This window comes from Squalius cephalus, assembly GCF_949319135.1.
Source record: "Squalius cephalus genome assembly, chromosome: 13".
NCBI lineage: Eukaryota > Metazoa > Chordata > Actinopteri > Cypriniformes > Leuciscidae > Squalius > Squalius cephalus.
The window spans coordinates 6,626,941-6,648,479 of NC_137134.1; the positions used below are offsets into that span (position 1 = coordinate 6,626,941).

The window sequence follows — 21,539 nt, forward strand, 5'->3', positions numbered from 1 at the left end:
TCAAGCCGTTAAACTGGAGCCGGAGTCTTGTGTTTAGCGAGACCGGGTCTCCGTGTCCTCATCTCACCACTGCGGAGTAGCTTCTCAAAGTGCGGATACAGACAGTCAAGACGATTAGGCTAAGAGCTGAGGCTTAGGAGTGCATTACAGTCGCATGCCATCATCACAAACCCCTCCGCCGAGAGGAACACACGCAAGGCAAAGACTAAGACGCGGATTAAAACACTTCAACAGGGATGCAACGTCTCAGAACACGAAATGACATGGATCAAGTCATATAGTCCAACATTCGACAAGCATATACTTGCATAAACTGGCACGATAAACGTTTGCCTTGCTAATAACCGGGCGCGATGACGAGACGAGACGACTTCAGCGATTATGGAGGCACAATATTTAAGGTGGATCTTCAGCAGAGAACATTGATCTGCGACACAGAGAAGACACGAACACCAGGAAAGAAGGACGCACCTTGAAAGAAGGTGAAGACGATGAAAGACGAAGACACTGAGTTGGCAGATTCACGTTTCCTTGTATATGTACGTACCTGGAGACTTCTAGCTAATCTTTGTAACATTAAAAAGGCAAATGAAAGCACCCGTCTTAAGCTCTACACTGTAATCATGAGGGAATGCTTGAGTGCTTCGAGGCCTCACTGGTCCCGGGCCGCGGGCTCGTCGTGCTCCAGCTTGTAGGAGATGTGTTTACAGCAGAGGCGAGAGAGAGAGAGGTCGCACCTGGAGGCTCGTGCGGGGTCGCACCGGCCCGTCATGCGCTCCACCAGCCGGCCCAGCCGTGAGCAGGCGTTCTGCCCCTCCGAGAAACAGCACATGGAGTCCACGCATCCGATGCCCTGGTACTCCTCAATAAACTGCAAGAGGAAAAACAGAGGTGAGCCAGAACACCAAAACAGCTTCTAACAAACATTTCTGTATGGATCATTTGCTCATTGATGTTCATAATGGGCAATGATTAGATTTCTTAAAGGATAACTGTCGCCAAAATGCAACCTAGGGTCTTTTTTGTGAATCTACCCGAGGCAAACTTTAGTTTAAAAGCATAATTAGGATGGAAACGCCACTTGTAAGTTTGACCGTATTTTCGTGTTCGGTCAAATTGCCTTTTGAATGGGAGTGTTTGGGGCACGATGATAGTATCAAAATCACTATTTTTAAAACACTAAGAAGGCTCGACACAACATGAAACTTTGCTGGAAGTATCACCAGGGGCTCTACACATGAACTCCAGCATTGAGAAACACACATCTGTGTGTTTGTGTACACAGAGTTTACTAAAAAGAAAGATTTAACAACTCACTATAACTGTTGTTGTTTCCGGCCGCCGGCATTTTGACAGTCAAAAACAGTCGATCTCCAAGTGCAACGTAACAGGGAGGAGAGTAAAGATGGAAAGCTCCTAAAGCTTAGTTCCATATAAATTCACGGATAATTTGTTGTTTTGTTGTTAGTGAAAATCAATATTGACCTTGTATTTGAAAAAGGATCCTCATATAAGAAACAATACTAAAATTCAGAGTCAGTTCATTCACATTCGGAGATCGACTATTTTTGACAAACAAAATGCCGGCGGCCGGAAACAACAACAGCTACAGTGAGTTGTTCAAAATCTTTCGTTTTAGTAAACTCTGTGCACACAAACAATGTTCTCAATGCTGGAGTTCATGTGTAGAGCCCCTGGTGATACTTCCAGCAAAGTTTCATGTTGTGTAATTATGCTTTTAAACGAAAGTTCGCCGCGTGTAGATTTACAAAAATACTTTAGGTTGCATTTTGGCGAGAATTACCCTTTAATTTTGTCATATTGGAGACTCTTTACACATCAAAATGTGGAATCTGTCTTACATTTTACAACAGCACTTTCACAAAAAGGGCACAAATTGGGCTTAAAGGGATAGTTCATCCAAAAATGAAAATTCTGTCATTAATTACCCTCATGTCGTTCATCTTCTGAACACAATTTAAGATATTTTTGATGAAATCCGAGAGCTTTCTGAATCCCACATAGGCAGCAACGTCATTGCAACTTTCAAGGCCCAGAAAGGTAGTAAAGACATTGTTAAAATAGTCCATGTAACGACAGTGGTTCAACCTTAATGTAATAAAGTGACGAGAATACTTTTTGTACGCAAAACCCCCCAAAATAATGACTTTATTCAACAATTTCAATTGCTGACACAAGGAGCCGGCGTTCTGATGCAGAACCCAGAAGCACTGCGAGAAAAAATGTGTTCTCGTTGCTTCACAACATTAAGGTTGAACCACTGTCGTCACATGGAGTATTTTAACGGTCTTTCCTACCTTTCTGGGCCTTGAAAGTTGCAATGACGTTGCTGTCTATGGCTAATTCAGAAACATCTTAATTTGTGTTCTGAAGATGAACGAAGGTCTTACAGGTTTGGAACGACATGAGGGCGAGTAAATAATGACAGAATTTAACATTTTTGGGTGAACTATTCCTTTAAGGTGTTTAAAAAGGGCCTCGCTCTTTATTTTGTAATTGCTTGCGGTGTCTTGTACGCATTAAACAGCTTTGCCCATAGAAATGTGGATTTAAGTACTGAAAAGCCCAAAGTATACTTCAGTTTTGAACACTTAGCACATGCGCATTACAACGTTTTATCTTTGTCCAGCATCTGTCCTGTTTTTGTCCAGAGAATATGAGCGATTAAAATGTACGTTGAACTCTTTTAATCTAGAGTAGCGAGTTTCTCTTAACCACCTCACAAAAGCGCTAGTCAACGTGGACGTCTATTGTTGGTGCTGTTCTAGTAGGTTGTTTTTAATTTATTTTTCCACTGTGATACAAGAAACAGCCTAGTGTTGCCAACTTGTAAACCAACTAATTAAAAAAATAAAACTAAATGCGCATACGCAAGCTGAGCGTACAGTGTATGCGCGGTTTGGAAAATCAAGTTGAGCATGTACAATATGCGCATACTGTAATGATGAAATTTGTCATGCACACTGTACACAAAATCTAGCCTATCTGTAAAAAGCAAGTGTGGAAAAGTGGAAAAAACACAACCTGAAAAGTGAAGCCAAAATATTTCGATCGCCCCCTGGTGTCTGGCTGCAGTACAGGTCTTAAACTCCGCCCTCTCCATGTAATTAATGGGACCCAAGCCAAACTAAAACATCCAATACACTTAAATTTCTGTCAATTTAGGTAGTTCTCATCACGCTGATGTATGTTCAAGTGGTCGTTTTTTCTAATAAGTTTGGTATTAGTTAATTATTAACTTGATAACCGCGGCGCCACCTCATCACTACTGGCGCAGACTTCAATTGGCTGAATCAGGGCAAGATTTCAACGGCCATTCCTAGGATATTCTCGCTTCATTTTCCTATAGTGGAAAGACACATCAACCATCTTTTTTACAGTCTATGCTAAAACTGAAGCAAACTTTGGGTTTAAAGTGATGTGAGAAGCACAACATACAGACCTTACTTACAGATAATGAAATCTGTTGTGGATTAGTTTCATTATTTGTATTTCATTATTTTCAGTACATGAAGCCACGTTTTAATTTGTGGTTTGTAGTGATAAACTTAAAAGAACCTTTCAGTAAATATTAGTTTGATCAGTTTTCAGACATTAACTTTATTTGAGAAAATTACAGTTGGAGTTGATAAATATTTTTTCATGTCAGTTCAATAGATGTTATCAGAGAACTTGAGATGGTCACTAAGGTCTTTATGTGCTGTGTAATGCAATATTCGGCATTTGTGCCGTTATTTCTTTAAATGAACAAAGTAATGATGCACCAATTTGTACACTATTTGAAGACAGTGTTAAAATAAGGTAAGTTTAAATAATAACACCTGAACCAAGCCTCGAATACGGGACATCCCAATAATGGGAGGCATTGCTTGAAACACTGAGCTCAAATCATAAATGCAGTGCATGGTTTTACATATACACGAGAGGTCTGAAATGAGACAATGAATAACCTAAAAAATAAAAATAGATTAAAGTGATAAATGATGCCGTCTCCTCAGAAACACAGACATCCTTGGCCTCTGCCTGGACAGAAATCACAGTTCCACTTAACTCCTCTATTCAATACTGCTTGTTAAATTACAGCCTGAGCAATCCAACAAGAATTAATTCAGATCAGATGCACTCAAAAACCACTCAGAGAGGAAAAAGAGTGTGTGCAGCCAGAACTGAGGAGGTCAATTCTCCGATCTCGCTCAGGCAACCTGACTCGGCATTATGCAAACCACCAATATTAACATTAAATCCCTCTCGACCCTCTTCAGCATGCCTTGCAGAATTATCAGTCCTGAGACAAATGTGTCTGTTGACTAATGCATAAACGAGGAGTTTGGGTACATGCACACTTAGTTCTAGAGGAAAGGTTGTTTTAATGACTGCCCTACTAGCTCACAAATAACATGAGCTATAATGACAGACAAGTAATCTCCAACACTTCAGCCACGGGAGAAATAGCCATGTTTCCTTGATTTCAGGTTTCTTGTTAACCTGAGCTTGCTGGGCTAAAGATTTAGCTATTACGACATGGTAGTTCTGCTAAAAATCCATATAAGCAGGAAGTAGCTGAAAGATTAAACGCAGTGTGATTGTAAATAACGAGTCAGTTATACGTGCAGCTCTGATCAAAAGCAGAACCTGTCCAGTAATCGCTGGAGGGTTTGATGAATAATAACCTCCAGATGAAAAATTACACCGCTGTCATTTCATCTCAGCTCAGCTACAAATAAATGTGCTAGCCATAAAAAAAAATAAAAAAATCACATTTACCCATTGAATATCTGTAGAGGTAAGAGAGTCACATGAACAACTGTGGCTGAAACTGCAACTTACAGTAGCAAATGCTCGAGTTCTTGCTGTCAACCTGAGCGATACACACAGAACTGGGAAAACTGCTTTCAACTAGTCAAATCAGATGTGAAACTAGGGTTTGCAGTAAACATGTGTGTGTGTGTGTGTGTACTGAATACAGGAGTCTGAACTGTAAACCAAGAAAATAATTTGTTTTGGTGTCCAAAAAAGTGACACTTAAAATAAAATACACGATAAAATCAATAATGAAAGCAAATCAACAATTTGATTATTAAACATTTGTAGTCACTGGACTTTAAATGAGTGAGAGATGCGTTTCTATGGACAAAGCACATCTGGAAGACAGTGGAGGACACCGAATGAGTCGCTGAGGGGAAAGAGCACGACCCAAGCCGTCCAAAACACGAGAAAGCTTTATATGAAGTGCTTTCAATGAACACTTTTTAGTTACTCGTTTTTATTTTACCCTGCGAGTTGCTTTGACATATGTGTGCCGTTTAATGCTTGATTTGTTTTCATAGCATTCAATTTGCACATTGTTTCGACAACACTAAACAAAATGTTACATTTTTAGGTCAGATTTTCTTCCGATCAATCGTAGAAATAATTGCCAGATTAAACGATTATCGAAATAATCGTCAGACACAGCCCTACACCGCATTAACAACTAGTTTTGCTAAACATCAGTATATGCATTTAATTAAAGTTCAATTGTCGCTACCACAATTTTTCAGGAGTTAATCACTAAAAAAACTGTAACGACATTGACAACCATATTTGGCTGCAGTGTACAGGTGAAACTCGAAAAATGTGAATATCGTGCAAAAGGTCATTTATTTCAGTAATTCAACTTCAAAGGTGAAACTAATATATTATATAGACTCATTACATGCAAAGTGAGATATTTCAAGCCTTTATTTGTTATAATTTTGATGATTATGGCTTACAGCTTATGAAAACCCCAAATTCATGTTCATAAGCTTTGCATGTAATTTTCAATAATTATTAGTTTTACCTTTTAAGTGGAATTACTGAAGTAAATTAACTTTTGCACAATATTCTAATTGTTCGAGTTTCACCTGTAATACATGACCGTAGTACGACAAAAACATGCTATTATTATAATAAAGAAAGCATTAGTGGATCACACATAGCTGTCATTCATGGAAAAACAGCAACTTTATAAGTCAATGATTGAATGAGCTGATGAAAACGCTAACAAGTGATTGCTAACACAAAACAATGTCACAATGATGGAGTTGAAGAAGATGATTATAAAGACATGCACACATGAGGCACTTGAGATTAGATTAGTCCATCGAACGGATGGTAATGTAACAGACAAAGGTCTAAGACTCATGCCAGCGCTATGTGCCACCCAGAGCAGCCCTCGCTCCTGGTTACATCACGGGGAGAACGAGTGTGCCATGACCCCGCGCACACACACACACCACACACACACACACACAGACGGGTGGGTGTAGCTCTACCTAGGGGAAGGGTGGGGCTGACCCAGAGGCGGAGGAAAAGCAGCGATCAGTGGCCGATTGTCCTCGCCTCTGCTCCCGATTTCAGCAGAGTCATATTCTGAGCTGACTGAAACCTTATCCGCTTCCATCTGGAAGGACAAAACAACGCGGTAAGTCTCCCGAACGGATGAAAACAGAAGAAAGGTGAACGAGCATGAAACCGCCCCACGTCCACTGCAAGAGAACACTTCTGAAGTCGAGAAACCTTGTGACCTGCATTTCAAGGGCACTTTCTAAGGCAGCATCATAATCTTTACGGAGAGAGCAAACAGAGAAGTGTTTGAATACGCTGAATGATTTGGGAATAATGATGTCAAGATAAACATCTAAAGCTATTCCCGCAGCCTAGCAAACAAACCAACCCTGAAGAACTGCTTCCCAACAGACTATTTTTTATGGATTTTTTTATCATTTTAAAGTGCAGGTTTGTACAAAAATGGTCCAGTAGACATCAGTACCTCATCCATCGTGGATCGGCAGTTTTGCTTTGTTCCTTAATTATGAATTTCCGCCCACATACATGCCATTGCCAAACCAAGAGTCTTGCTATTGGTCGGTTTGAAGCAAATTTATGTGTCAAAGTTCATCAAACTTGCACCTGACGTTAAATACACAAAGGGACATTTATTGTCCATAATGTAATATTCTTCACCGCGCAGATTCCCATTGAACTGATTGATCTCTGTAAATGTGGCCACAACTTTATGCTTAGTGCCAACAGCCCCTTTCACACATACAGTTTTACTGGTAAATTACCGCTAACAGATCATGTGTGAACAGGACTTCAAATATCCCGGAAAATTGGTTCTGGCAATCTACCAGTGAGGGAAGTTGTCCCATTACCAGTAAATCACCGGTATATGCGCTGTGTGAGTGCAGATTTACGGTATTCTGCACGTACGAGGTCAGAGAACGCGCTGACGTAAGAAGTGATTTTGGCCAATCAGAAGCCTTTGAAAGAGCAACGGCTCTGGGCCATTCATAAAATTATGCGTTTGACGCTATTAATCAGCACTGTTTACAAATGTCTTCAAACTGGAGTGATACCGAAACTAAAGCCCTTCTCCTCGTCCGGGCGTGATGGTCTGTTACTGGTAAAAAGCCAGAACGCTGTTGCTTGTTTTTTGCATTTTTGAATTTTACGGTAATTTACCGGGATTGCTGTGTGAAAGGGGCTATTGTTGTAGCAACATGCTAACCTGACACTCGACTGAAACAACTGTGAGCCGACTCGCCTCTGCACTCCACGTGAGACTATGATCTGGACTAGGTTCCAGATCAGTTTCTTATAAGCTTTACATTTCAGTTACACTCTTAAAATAAAGGCTCTTTATTGGAACCTGGATTCATGAAGAACGCTTGGAACGCTTCCGTTCCACAAAAGGCTCTTTAGAGGAAAAGGGTTCTTTAGATCAGGAGTTTTCAAACTGGGTCGCAGATGGGAAAAGATGGGTCGTGCAAAGTCGCTTATAGTGCGATTTTCAAATATATAGTGCAATTGAACTATTTAAATCTGCGCTGCGTGTTTTGAAGCTCGCACATGCGCAGCGAATGGTCAAGTGGCTCGGTCCGCATTATTAATGATATTCGCTCCAATCACTGCGCTGTATTCTGCATATTGTATTACACCAGAGAATTCAAATTTCACGAAAGGCTGTTTCACCGCAGTTGTCTTTCAGAGACGTATTAAGAGTGTGTTGTTTTCATTCGTTCGTGTGCATTTGGCTACTGACCAACATGTAAGGAAACTGTCTGTAAAAAGCATTTCACATTTCACGAACGCATGCTAAACGAGCATGAGAGTGTTTTCTGCGCTGAACACTGAGTTTAACAAGAAACTGTGGGGAATTATGATTAAGATTAAGTTTATAGTAATGCCAGTTGCTTTCTAATCTCAGATATTGTGGTCGCCCTAGAGAAAACCAAAATGTATTTAAAATACATTTATTTCATACTAAGCATACTACAAATCAATTAATATATTTACTGACATATCGGCTTGAGACTTACTGATATAAATATTATAATTTAAGTTTATTTGGAGTACTTCTTTATTAAACAACGCACATTTCTTAATATTAAGCCTAAAATGTGTTATATCATCACTATTAATAAAGGACTGTATGATCACTGTATAATATCAGTCCTTAAATGCAAGATATTTAAAGTGTTATATCTAAAGTATACTTGCAATAGTTCCACTTTAGCACAAGCAAATATACTCAGCACTGTTTCCGGATAACTAAAGTGCATTAAGCAATTTAACAGTATACCAGTTTAGTATACTAATAGTACAAGTGCAGGGTATTTATATTAAATGTGTTAAATATGTATTTGTAGTATACTTCGCATTAAATAAATGTATTTCAAATACATGTTGGTATATTTACTTGTAACTAGGGGGATGTTGAGAGAGATTACACTTTTCTTGGTGTGTCCTGGAATGGAAAACTAAGGGAACCCCTTGCTCTAGATTATTAAAATGTTCTTCACACAAAGTTCTTCTTGGATCTGTTCACCGAAAGGAACCCAAAAAGCCACATCTCGATTTAGGAGTGTATGATGCTGCCTTAGAAGGTTCGCCTGGAAGTACACAAAAAGACACTAGGTTTTGAAACAAAGAGGGAAATTTAAAAGAAGCCCAACAACATGGAAGTTGTAATGTTTAAAAGCAGTCAAATTCAGATTTTAATAAGCATTGTTTTAAAAGATGTCTTGCCGTAGCTGGACTGGAGCTCATTTCTCTGCTCGTTGGTAGAGAGTAACAATACAATCGTTTTGGGAGCATGCAGTCCAGGAAAACATTTCTTTTCTCATACGTGAGCTCAAGCCCGTGCTGCACGAGGAAGCTTGCGTCTGCGTTAAACCGGGCCTACAGACTCATGCACTTGCAGGGTAGCGGGTTACGCATGCAGGGTGACTTGTTTATCTCACGCTCCTCTTCGAATGCTTGTTAGTTTTTCCTGCCGCATGCAGTGTGAGAGTGTCTCTCCTACTCTACCTAATCTTGCCCAGCTGATTCTTGGCTCTGGACAGAGGCTGAAGTGCGATGAAGTCGTCACCTATAGCCACGCGGTTGGTGTACATCTACAGAACACACACAGAGGGTCAGTAAAGAGAAGGAAGAGTCACATGTGCAGTTATACACTCCACGATGCACCCACCACACACATTCAGAAATGAGAAAGACAGGAAACAGGAAGCAAGTGGTCGACGCAGAGAGAGAGAGAATGCACTCAGGGCGATCGGGTGTCATCCGCAGGGCAGCGTGTGCTGACGGCACACACCCACACCGCAGCAACACTTCAGTTACCGGCTCACACAGGGAAGTAGGAGAAGTGTCAATGGAAGGATTAAAAGAGAGAACGTAAAGGGTTTCATTTCCCTTAAAAACGAGTTAAACTTATTTTCACCTCTCGCACTCTCCTACACAAATAACGGCAAAAAAATCGCAAAAATAAATAATACAAAGCCGATATATGGCATAAGCCTCATTTTTTGGCTCATTCGGCACAAATGCAAACAGGGCTCGACATTGAGCTCGTCATGTGCTCATACTCCGGACAAGTAAATCGCTCATTCGCTTGACCGGAAAAAAAGATTTTTTTTCATGTTGTTGTAAATATAATTTATTCTGAAGCAATATTCCTATCATTTGACGTATTTAAATATGCGTATTTGTGATATTTACCCCGAGGGCATTTTTTTTTTAACTTTTAAAAAGGTTTTTTTAAAAAGCATTTAAATGTATGCTTTATCTTTCATTTCAAATTCTTAAATGTGATCAATAACTTTGATTAGAATAATATAAAGGGCTGTTACAAATAAAATTAAATCATTTACACTGAAAAATCACAACTGCATTTTTTTTAAATATATATTTTTTTCAATATACAAATAAGAAATGTTGGAAAGAATGACACTTTTAAACATGAAACCAATCATTCATTCAAACATTATGTTCAAACGGCTGATTCGTTCAGGAATGAGGAAGTTGTTTATGAATGAGTCATTGAATCTTCGACCGTTTTGTTCAAAACACTGAATCATTCAGTAATAAAAACAGTGTGTAAAATAAAAGTGTTGCTTTGAGATCTGTGTTTCTGCTGTGATCTTTGTATGGAACTATTTTCACTGCGGAAACAGAACAAAAACAGTCAATGTGTCTAAAATGTAAGTGACATTAATAATAACAGCTTGTTTATTGTACTTTTGTGTCACATTTTCAATCGTGATGTATTCAGGAAAACAGCACTCTTGATTGTACATTATGCATATTGTTATCCACCATCAATCGCCACTTCCACTAAATGTAATAAAATCAGAATCATTCTCGGGTTTTGGTGATTCTAGCTATTGTTTTGTATTGACGTTTTAATCAGGCTAATTGTTTCTTTCTTTCTTTCACTCGCCTCTTCAAAAAATCCACTTGTTTTGGAGAAGCGTTAAAGTCGAGCCCAAATATTTCCATACTGGCATTTGGTTGCTATCTGCATTATTTATTTTGTTAAACCTTTAAACTTAAAACTGAGTTTGAAACACAACTAACTGCCAGTGTAACTCCGTCACAGCCCTATGCAAAACAGTAACCTAAAGACATATAGGAATTAGACCCTAAAATCTATGAACTTGAAGCCATAGGTTCATTACATAAATGTATTTAACTTCCCTGATATATTAGCTAGTCCACACTGCTTGGTTTAAACGGGTAGCAGCGTCTTGTTCAGCTTCGGAGTGTTTGCGCATAATCAGAGAGTTTGTGCCTTCAATGTACCTCAAGCGAAATCGCAGAATGAACTGTCATCCCTAATTCAATTGGACAAACCAAAACGTTTTTGAGTTTGCTTAGGTGGTTCAACTTTGTGCAGGCTGTTAAACTCCTTCAAGCTGTCATTGATGTGTGACGATTAACATTTAACAGGTGTGTCTCTGGGGCTTCACCTTCTTTGACGAGGTTCAATTCTTTCGCTCAGTCCGTTAAAGTCGAACACGAGTAAAACCACGAATATACTGGACCAAAGGATCAGTCCGTTTGCAAACAACCGTTTCAAACTTTTGTTCACTCCTGATTGAAGAACAAAGTGTTTATCGGGGCCTTTATAGTGGCGCCAGAATAATTCAGCAGACTGGAACCCAGGAGGCCACATGCCATTGTTATTAATAACTGTTAGTATTAAGTAAGGAATAATTGACGACAGGCCGTTGAATTATTAGAAAAATAATGCACACCCGAGGTGGTAATGCGGTCACGACGCGAAGCGGAGTGGCCGTTCACCTCGGGTGTGCATTATTTTTCTAATAATTCAACGGCCTGAAGTCAATTATTCCGCTTATACTACAGTTACCACACCTCGAAACATTGTTCAGATTATGTATTTCAAGACGTTTGTAAAGTTTTTGTCATTAAAACGCTCTTGTATGTAGGTCTAATTTCTTACGCATCTAATCCACTGCCTCCGTTGCTAATTCCAAAACGTCATTTTAGAGTTAGTAACGGAGGTTTGAGCCGCTGATAGCAGACTAATGCTGGACACACACTAGCTGACACATTCTCTGACTGTTTTCATTGACAGATTTTAAACACCGACTTTGAACACAGACTGAACGCATTGAACACGCGTTTGGGCATGATCAGTCATAAGTATCAAATTGCATTCATAACCGGCCTTAAAGTGTGTCCCCGGCTTTATGCAGTTATTAATGCAGTTATTAGAAAGAGATGTTGCAATAATGAGACAGAAAAGCATGTGCGTCAGTATTATTAGCCTATTTATTTATTAATTTAATTCGTTTTAATTAATTCGTTCATTCTTTTTTTTTTTTTTTTTTTTCATTGACAGATGACAGTAGACTATAGCCAAATAAATGAAACACAAAGCCCTTTTAACAAGTGGGCCTATAAATAATTATTTATTTATTATTATCTGCAATAAAAATCCGTACTGCAGGACTATCCATTTATTTAGCCTATATTCAGTTTAATTTTCTATTGATTATAATATAGACAGGACTATATACTTTATTTATTAAAATTAAACTGCATGTTTCTATTGATTGTGAAGCTAGACATTGAAAATTGCAGATCAAGCGCATGGGGCTAAATGCTTTTTATTGTTATGAATTGTATCCTATTTTCCGTTATTACCGTTGACTACGCGAAGTGATATGGAACTGTAATGCGGTCAAGACCTGCCTGGAACTACTTTAGCCGTGCGTTTCCCTGAAAATAATGCACACCTTAGAACGTTCGTCAACCAATCAGATTCAAGCATTCAACGGCCCTGTAGTATAAACTTTTTTAAATAATGGTGTACATTAGGGCTGAACGATATTCTGTTTTAACATCGACATCGCGATGTGCGCATGAGCGATAGTCACATCGCCGGAACATGCGATGTGAAGGGTATAGTAGCACTCATGGTGTATTAAAAGAACGGTAGCACACAGTAAACACGAGTTTGTTGTATGGCTTGTTGCTGCGGTGACATTTGCATGTTCCGCGTGCCTGCACAGTGATTGGTTCGCTGTGCCGCTGCTCATCGCTCACAGCCAACATTCACTGGCAATCCTATAGCTAAAAATGGGCGACGAAGAGGATCCGCCGCAAAAAAAATGATGATTTCGTACCAAAAAGAAAGTCAAAATCAGCTATTTGGGACTATTTCGGCTACAAAAAGGAGGATGTTGACCAAAAAGAGGTACTTTGCCGGGAGTGTTATAAAGTTGTGGATGGTTGTCTTTTTTAAAAAGTCTTTTGTCTTTTATTCTTCGTGTTCGCATTTATGAGGAAAAAACAATGTTACGTGACAGTTCTCCATTACGGACGCGAGCGCTCTGAAAGCGGCACTAAAAGACTGCTTTAAAACTTTCACAGAGACCTCAAACAGAAAGCACAAAGCCTTTCTTTAAAACGAATTTCGTTTTGTATTAATTGTATCTTAATTTTAATCAGTGTTTCATTATCCAATTTCCTGGATTTAATAAATAAAAAGTAAATATAGCAGACAATAAATAATCACGACACGGAGGCGCCAGCGACTGAACTGATTAAGCTATCATCCATGAACCGAAACTCAGCGTATAAGGTACCTTATATATATTCTATTATCTATTATCTACAGAAATCTCTACTTTTAAACATAACCATTCAAAACTAAATAAAACTGTATGAAATGTGCATTTCTCTCCGGCGTGTTCACTACTGCGAAGATCGCGAGTCAGTATCATCAGTATCGAGAGAGAATACGATTTTTTTTTACTTATTTTGAGGAATTGTAGCCCACTAAACAAACAAACATCTGTTAAGAGCGCCACCACGTTGGATTGCGTAGAACTTTCACCGAATTCTTACAGAAATATGTTCTAATTTTGGAATAAAATATTAAGTGACCTTTTTGTCACTTGTAATGAAGCTTGTTTATTAGTGAAATTATTAATAACATGGAATGGTAATTATTGACTTTAGCCTGGATTGATGGCTTGCAATATCGCAATATATATCGTTGGGGAAAAAATATCGCAATGTATTTTTTTCCCCAATATCGTGCAGCCCTAGTGTACATGTTCTAAAGAACATTTGTTTTTGCTAAATTAATCATGGAATATCACTGGAATTGGTAAGGACTACAAAAATGTTGGTGTGCTGACAATCGTAGCGATTGAGGAATTATTATGTCACGTAAATGAGGAACTTTAACATCTTGTCAGTGAGGATTTTTTTTTTTTTTTTTTTCGCACAAATACTTTTTTTACAGAAAGTAACCAATAAAAATACACATGACGCCACAACCTGCCGTTATCTAATCTCATAATTCAACCAGACAAGAAGCATTGCCCTTCCAGAGTCCAGACATACACAGAGGATTTTTTAATATTTGTAATGCTGTCCTGATGCCGTATGTCTGAGTGAGGTCAAGTGAAGGTGAGTTGAAGCTGCTGGTGAGAACTCATGCGGTGACGTGAGCCACATGCTTCATCAGTGTCCACTTAGAAAAGCATAAATGTTGGCATCTCTCTCTCCATCTGAATCGGTGTTTGCAGTGTGACGCTCACCTGAGATTTCTGCGTGCTGGTTGGGTGCAGGTGCCTGTAAAAGACTTTCTTGATGACATCAGGAAACAGGCAGGTGATGATGATGATGATGATGGCGAACCAGGCCGAGCCGCTGGACAGCAGCTGAACAAAGACGAAGTACATGTCCTGTGTGTGAAGGAACGGCCTAGCGGAGGGGGAACACATCTCCAGTTAGTTGAAACCAACTAGTGCGGTCAAATATCCAATTGTTTCAGAGGCAGAGCCAAATATTGAGCACAACATCTCGACTAAAATCCTAAGTACACTGATGCTGGTCATGTGGGACCGGATCCAATGTAAGAGCAAACTGTTTTTTACCAGCAATTCAGCAACTAAACACTGTTTAGAAGGGAAAACAATCTATTTGCACATTGTTCCTGACTTCCACTTTCTCACACAGGACAAAAATAAAACCCAGTAACCAGAGACTTGAATCGTTCTAGATTGCGGCGCAAGGATGTGAAGCAAAATCTTTAATAACAAAAAAATCTACGATTTCAGAATGACTATACATGTCAAAATCTTGTGCATGAACGGCATGTTTTTAAAACAGAGTGTAAAGGTACAAGATCAACTTTTAAAAACTCGTTTCGAGACCCTGCACTCATTTCAATGCCATTGCGCTACGTCCCGTAAAAAAGAACTGTAAAAAACTAGTTCTGTACTAGTTCAGTCGACAGGTTTCAACAAACTGTCATTAGGCCTTTTTCCATTACAGATTTGCGCAAAACTTTTGCGATTTTTTCTAAATGTCGACAAAAAACTATTGCGAAATGACGGTGTTTCCATTAACCGATGTTATGCGACTAAAACTTAATTTTTTCCTCTCGCGATAAGTCATTCCAAAAACCATTGCAGTTTTGCGAAATAATTCTTTTTCGAATTGCCTGAAAAACCACCTCATGCGAGCGTAAAAACTTTTTTACGATAAATGGGAGTTTTTGCGAAAATTACGTGTTTCCATTAAGTGTATTTTCAATTCGCAATTTCAATTTGCGCAATTTGAAGGGTAATGGAAACGCGGCTATTGATTCAAAGTTGAATAATTAGTGGTAAACCGATATATATAGCCAAGGCATACGTATATATTGACTGATATTTGCCATTTTTTAAAGTATCGCACCATTGGTTTTCCGCTTGGCCGATGTGTCGTAAACGGGACTTTAATTTTAAGGCGAAGCAGACTTTTATTTTGACAGCGTCTGAGCACCAATTCATCTTTACATTGCCATCTCTGTTTAACAGTTCAGTCAAATACCTCATTAGATAGCCGGTACCATCTGATCAGCCATCAGATATCAGCATCGACCATCAAAGAATCAATATCGGTCGACCATTATTTTTAACTGATCACAATTTACAAATTTAATTAAATAAATACATTGTAGAAGATTGAAGGGATTTGTGTGGTGTACATGACCAGTTACAATGCAAGGTTGTAACCGCATATTAAGGATTGGGGATTGGGGATAACTCATATTTGTTGACCACTAATCTGAATAATGGGAGAGACACATTCTTCTAAGGTAGACCCATCATTTCTATGATGATTACAATACTTTGGATATGTCGTTGGAAAACATAAAAGTTCATTGATTAACCTTTTCAAATGAAACAAAAAAAGCACAAAATTAGAAATAAATGCCACCATTTCATGAGAACAACCTTCTGTAGGCATTATGGGAAAACCGCAGCAATACTGTACCAGATGATGCCGCCGTAAAACAAGGAGAAGATGAAGTAGAAGGCGATGGAGCCCCATGTGACGAAGTGGTTCATCCACGTCCAGAAGTGTGTCTCTAAGGCCAGCTGTGGAGAGAACGGTGCACATGAAGCCCACGGCTCGTTTACAAACCCATCCATGTGGCATTCACCTGTGACGTACCTTCAGCGTTACCGTAATAACCATCACAGTGAAGACTAAAGTGCCAAACGTCCAGTTTCCGAACATCTGCAAGAAACAAACACATATTTAAAGAGCGTATCAAAAGATTAGCCTTTTGATGTTGTTGTTGCGAATTAGGGGTGGGACTAAATATCGATAGGGCGACATATCGTTGCCGTTCTCCGTCTGATGCGATAATCGATACTTAGGCTGATAGACGCGTCAAAGATGTCTATTTACAACATGGTTTGGAAGTGCTGATCATTGTAGCCAATCACAGACATATCTGATGAGCGCGTGAACCCAATAGCCAATCAGGGGCGTTTAAGAATCTGCTCAACGGCGCTCAAAATGCTGGTACCGTCACATTTTTTAAATACCCAAGTCAGTACCTTTTAACAACACTATTCCCAGGTTTATTTAAGGAAGCTGGTAAACACTGATATGTTATTCCCAGGTTTAAATAAAAGAGGTTGGTAAATTTTGAAATGTACCAGGTTTATATAAACCAAGTCGATAAGCAGTTAAATGTGTCAGTTTAAACACAAAAATATAAAAGTATAAGCATAAAATGTTTAATTTACTTAAAATGTTTTTAAATTTGATTTACTTTTTGTGCTGTTTTCTAACAGTTCGGACTTGAATAAAGAGAAAATCTGCACTTAACCTTTTCACAGGCATTTTGTTTTCACAGTTAAGACAGATATCGTGACGTATCATTATAGGATTGTCTAGCATTATAGCGATTATCGCAGAATTGCTGTATCGTAGGGGTGCAACGATACCCACATGTCAGGACAATAGTGACACCAGAGTAAAAATATTCATGATTTTGAAGCTTAAAATGCAGGATTATTTTAGACGAATATGCAAGTCCGTCTGGCCAAGAGCCCATTCAAGCCCATTTCCAATTTTTCCAAACTGAGGCGCCAATCACAAACGTTGAGGCGGGCTTTACACGATGACGATTGCTCTGATTGGTTTAAGGCAGGGTTTCTCAAACTCGGTCCTGAGGGCCACTGTCCTGCACAGTTTAGCTCCAACCCTGATCAAACACACCTGAGCAAGCTAATCAATGTCTTCAGGATCATTAGAAACTCACAGCTAGGTGTGTTTGATCAGGGTTGGAGCTAAACTGTGCAGGACAGTGGCCCTCCAGGACCGAGTTTGAGAAACCCTGGTTTAAGGTCTATCCAATTGCGCCCAGAGGCATTTGAGCGACGTCCGTTGGTGACGCCCCTTTGGAAATGGCCTGTGAATGAACCTTCCCCAGAACCAGACGACTGAGAAGGGTCTGGTGTCAACCATGCTACATTATATATAGTAATTTAATGTAGTACTGACACTAAAACTCTGTAAACTTGAATTTTTTCCTCGCACAGTAATTTATTTTGGGTGAATTATACACAATACATGGTCATTATCAACGATACATATTGTTGCATTTTTATATTGCAACATATTGTGACACCCCTACTGTATCATGATAATATCGGTATTGTGAGCCATGTATCGTATCATACCCTGTATTTCCCACCCCTAGTGCGACTCTGCAAACTAAATATCTGGAGACTATAAATTCCTCCAAAATGAAACATGTGATGAACCCTGCTCAATCGCTTTATATCACAGAGATTCCGGCTTGTCGGAAGCCATTTGCTGTCATGCAAAAGGCGAGTGAGGCAGCGCTTCCAAAGCTTGTCGTAATAGAGGATGGCAGTGTATCAAAAGAACACAGATCAGAGCCACTCGTGCTAAAGCAAACCACAGAGACAGCTGGTCATTAGGAAAGACACATGCATCAACTGGAATCCACTCAACTCTTACCAGTTGCCTGTTAGCTCGCAAAATCTGAGAGCATGCACAGCAGGAAAGAGAAAGAGAGAAGCAGAAAAAGAGAGAGAATATGGATAAGTAGTAAAAGCCCACATCCACTGACACCTAACAGTGTGGTACAAATGTGCCAGATAACGGCGTAATCAGTTTGAGGATTGATGCTTTGTGTCTGTAAGCTGGAGTTAATCAATAGTCACTAAGGCCAAGTAAGGGTTATTAACGTTTAAGTGCATTCATTATCTTAAGCCCTTCGAGCTGAATAATTCAGATAGCATCTCGGCGATCTATACATGACGCTTTGTGGAGGATTTCAAAGACTTTCATGCTAGCAAAAATGAGAGTAGAGCCACAGACACACATGAGCTGAGATGACAGAAGAGGAGGAGAGGAGGAGATAAAGCCGGAGAGTTCAAGCTGACCTGTCCGTTCCCCATCAGCGTGGTGTCTTCTCCCATCAGGATGTAGGAGCCGAAGAAGAAGACGAAGGCGTGGCAGAAGCCCAGGAAGGTCCAGTACAAAAAGGTTTTGAAGGAAAGCTGGGAATTTTTGCTGATGTCTCTGATGAAGGGAAAATTACAGTCAACATTCAATTAAAACCAACCCTAATTTACTGCATAAAAAGCTGGTACTTTTCTCAGTGCTATTATTGCCAAAGTTAAACTACTAAAATGATTTTCGTTAATTGAAATAAAGCTGAAATAAAATATAAATAGAAGAAAAACCAACAAAAACATAAATTTACAAAACGGTGTTATTTTATTATCTTAATTTTTTAGTGTCATTGAAAATCTTACTTTTTTGGTTAATATTTTGAATTCAATTTTATTTTTTATATGTCCTGTTTTCATTTAAATTTTTGTTTAAGTTTTAGAAATGTGTGTTTTTAAAAATTGAGTTATTTTGAGTTATTTTAGTGTTTCAACCTGAACTAAACAAAAATGAGGTAGTGTTGCTGAACAGCTAGCTGAAACAAAAATTTAAAAAGTATTTTATTCTTCATTTCATTTCAGTTGATGTTGCTTTGTTCAAGTAATGATTTCTTTTAATTAACAATAACCTGGTAGTAAATTTACTAATCCATTTATTAACTACATTGATAAAAGAAATAGCAATATCATAAAAAGTATACACACACACACATACATAAAGTTCTTGTCAAGTAAAATTATTTTTACCAACTACATCTATATGCCATTTTAATCAGAGTACTGACTAAAATGACTGAATATGATGAAATATTGAACAAAACTGGAACTGCCCTGAGAGCTTAGGTTGAATCTATTTGATTTTATAATTGTATGCACTTTATTTTAAAATAAATTTTTGTTAAGAGCCAGTTTTGTTTTTGTAAAACAATATGAGACGGTGCAGTTTGGTTTAAATTGACTCATTGCACCATGTCATGGACTGATTTTAAAATCTGGTGTTCACTAATCGTTTCCCCTAACTGAAAATAGCAGTGTTTTGGTATTATTTTGGTAATATATTAAATCAGATTTATTTCCCGTGTCCAGGTCCTGTGTCAGTGACGTGTGCTGGTGTACCTGTAAAGTGCTGGTTTGCTCTGCAGAACGTGTGGATGCACCAGCTGCTCAAACAGACTGTACACCAGTATGGGCAGAGAGGTGAAGCAGATATTATACAGCGTCAGATACACACTGTCATAAAGAGTCTGCGAGAACAAGAGAGCAGGAGAAATCACACACTGATCACACCTCAAAAGGTCTCCAGACTTAACCAATATTCTCACACACTGTCATTTTTGACCAGGAACACAGAAGGTGTTACAGGGTTTTAAACACAGCACACGGGTTAAGGAATGTACAACACTGACATACGACATGACATCAGGACACACTTACTTGCTGTGAGAACAAACAGAAGAACTGGTATAAAAACTGGGGAGTGATAAAGCACACATTCTACAAGAAAAGAAAACAAAGACCATTATGAGAACGCAAATCTCTGGAAAGCAACACAAAAGGCTTCCACTCCGAGAAAACGTACCTTGTAGAAAAAGTATTGCACAAGGGTTGCTATTCTAACGTAGTAGAAATGGCCGTGAACAAGCAGCAATTTGGAGAGGAACTTGAACCTCGCGATTGCATAGTCGCTGTTTCTCACGGCCTGTCTTCCTTCTTTGCCCATGATTCCTGTATAGGGTTTAAGTCAGTTAGCTTCATTGATATTCCCGCAATTACATCCGAATTGCAAGTGGTTAAAGTGGTTCACCCAAAAATGAAAATCAGCCCGTGATTTACTCACCCTCAAGCCGTCCTAGGTGTATATGACTATCAGACGAACACAATCTGAGTTATATAAAAAAAATGTCCTGGCTCTTCCAAGCTTTATAATGGCAGTGAATGGACGTTTCTGTTTTGCATCTATCCATCATAAAAGTGCATCTATCCATCATAAAAGTGCATCTTATCCATCTATCCATGATAAAAGTGCATCTATCCATCATAAAAGTGCATCTATCCATCTATCCATCATAAAAGTGCAACTATCCATCATAAAAGTGCATCTATCCATCTATCCATCATAAAAGTGCAACTATCATCATAAAAGTGCATCTATCCATGATAAAAGCGCATCTATCCACCATAAAAGTGCATCTGTTCTCATAAAAGTGCATCTATCTATCATAAAAGTGCATCTATCCATCATAAAAGTGCATCTTATCCATCTATCCATGATAAAAGTGCATCTATCCATCATAAAAGTGCATCTATCCATCTATCTATCATAAAAGTGCAACTATCCATCATAAAAGTGCATCTATCCATCTATCCATCATAAAAGTGCAACTATCATCATAAAAGTGCATCTATCCATGATAAAAGCGCATCTATCCACCATAAAAGTGCATCTATTCTCATAAAAGTGCATCTATCCATCATAAAAGTGCATCTATACATGATAAAATTGCATCTATCCTCATAAAAGTGCATCTATCTATGATAAAAGTGCATCTATCTATCTATCTATGATAAAAGTGCATCTATCCTCATAAAAGTGCATCTATCCATGATAAAAGTGCATCTATCCACCATAAAAGTGCATCTATCCATCATAAAAGTGCATCTATCCATCATAAAAGTGCATCTATCTATGATAAAAGTGCATCTATCTATCTATCTATGATAAAAGTGCATCTATCCTCATAAAAGTGCATCTATCCACCATAAAAGTGCATCCATCCATCATAAAAGTGCATCTATCCACCATAAAAGTGCATCCATCCATCATAAAAGTGCATCCATCCATCATAAAAGTGCATCTATCCACCATAAAAGTGCATCTGTCCATGATAAAAGTGCATCTATCCTCATAAAAGTGCATCTATCCATGATAAAAGTGCATCTATCTATCTATCATAAAAGTGC

General features: G+C 38.7%; 1 protein-coding gene across 3 annotated transcripts in view; it reads right to left on the reverse strand.

Moving 5' to 3' along the window:
* atp11b (ATPase phospholipid transporting 11B) overlaps positions 1-21,539 on the reverse strand; it is a 54,772-nt gene that overhangs the window by 3,033 nt on the left and 30,200 nt on the right. The window contains exons 22-31 of one of the 3 annotated variants that reach the window (XR_013823140.1): positions 20,158-20,303; positions 20,013-20,072; positions 19,695-19,822; positions 18,570-18,708; positions 16,315-16,380; positions 16,135-16,238; positions 14,409-14,574; positions 9,358-9,443; positions 6,318-6,445; positions 738-871 (exon numbers count right to left, since the gene is read on the reverse strand). Coding sequence is in view for 2 of the 3 variants with exons in the window: in XM_079890062.1 (XP_079746188.1) it covers positions 769-871; positions 6,318-6,445; positions 14,409-14,574; positions 16,135-16,238; positions 16,315-16,380; positions 18,570-18,708; positions 19,695-19,822; positions 20,013-20,072; positions 20,158-20,303 (1,040 nt within the window). In the remaining variant the exon portion in view is untranslated. The remainder of the gene's footprint in view (positions 1-737; positions 872-6,317; positions 6,446-9,357; positions 9,444-14,408; positions 14,575-16,134; positions 16,239-16,314; positions 16,381-18,569; positions 18,709-19,694; positions 19,823-20,012; positions 20,073-20,157; positions 20,304-21,539) is intronic. The other 2 variants (XM_079890062.1, XM_079890063.1) reach the window with 2 other exon arrangements.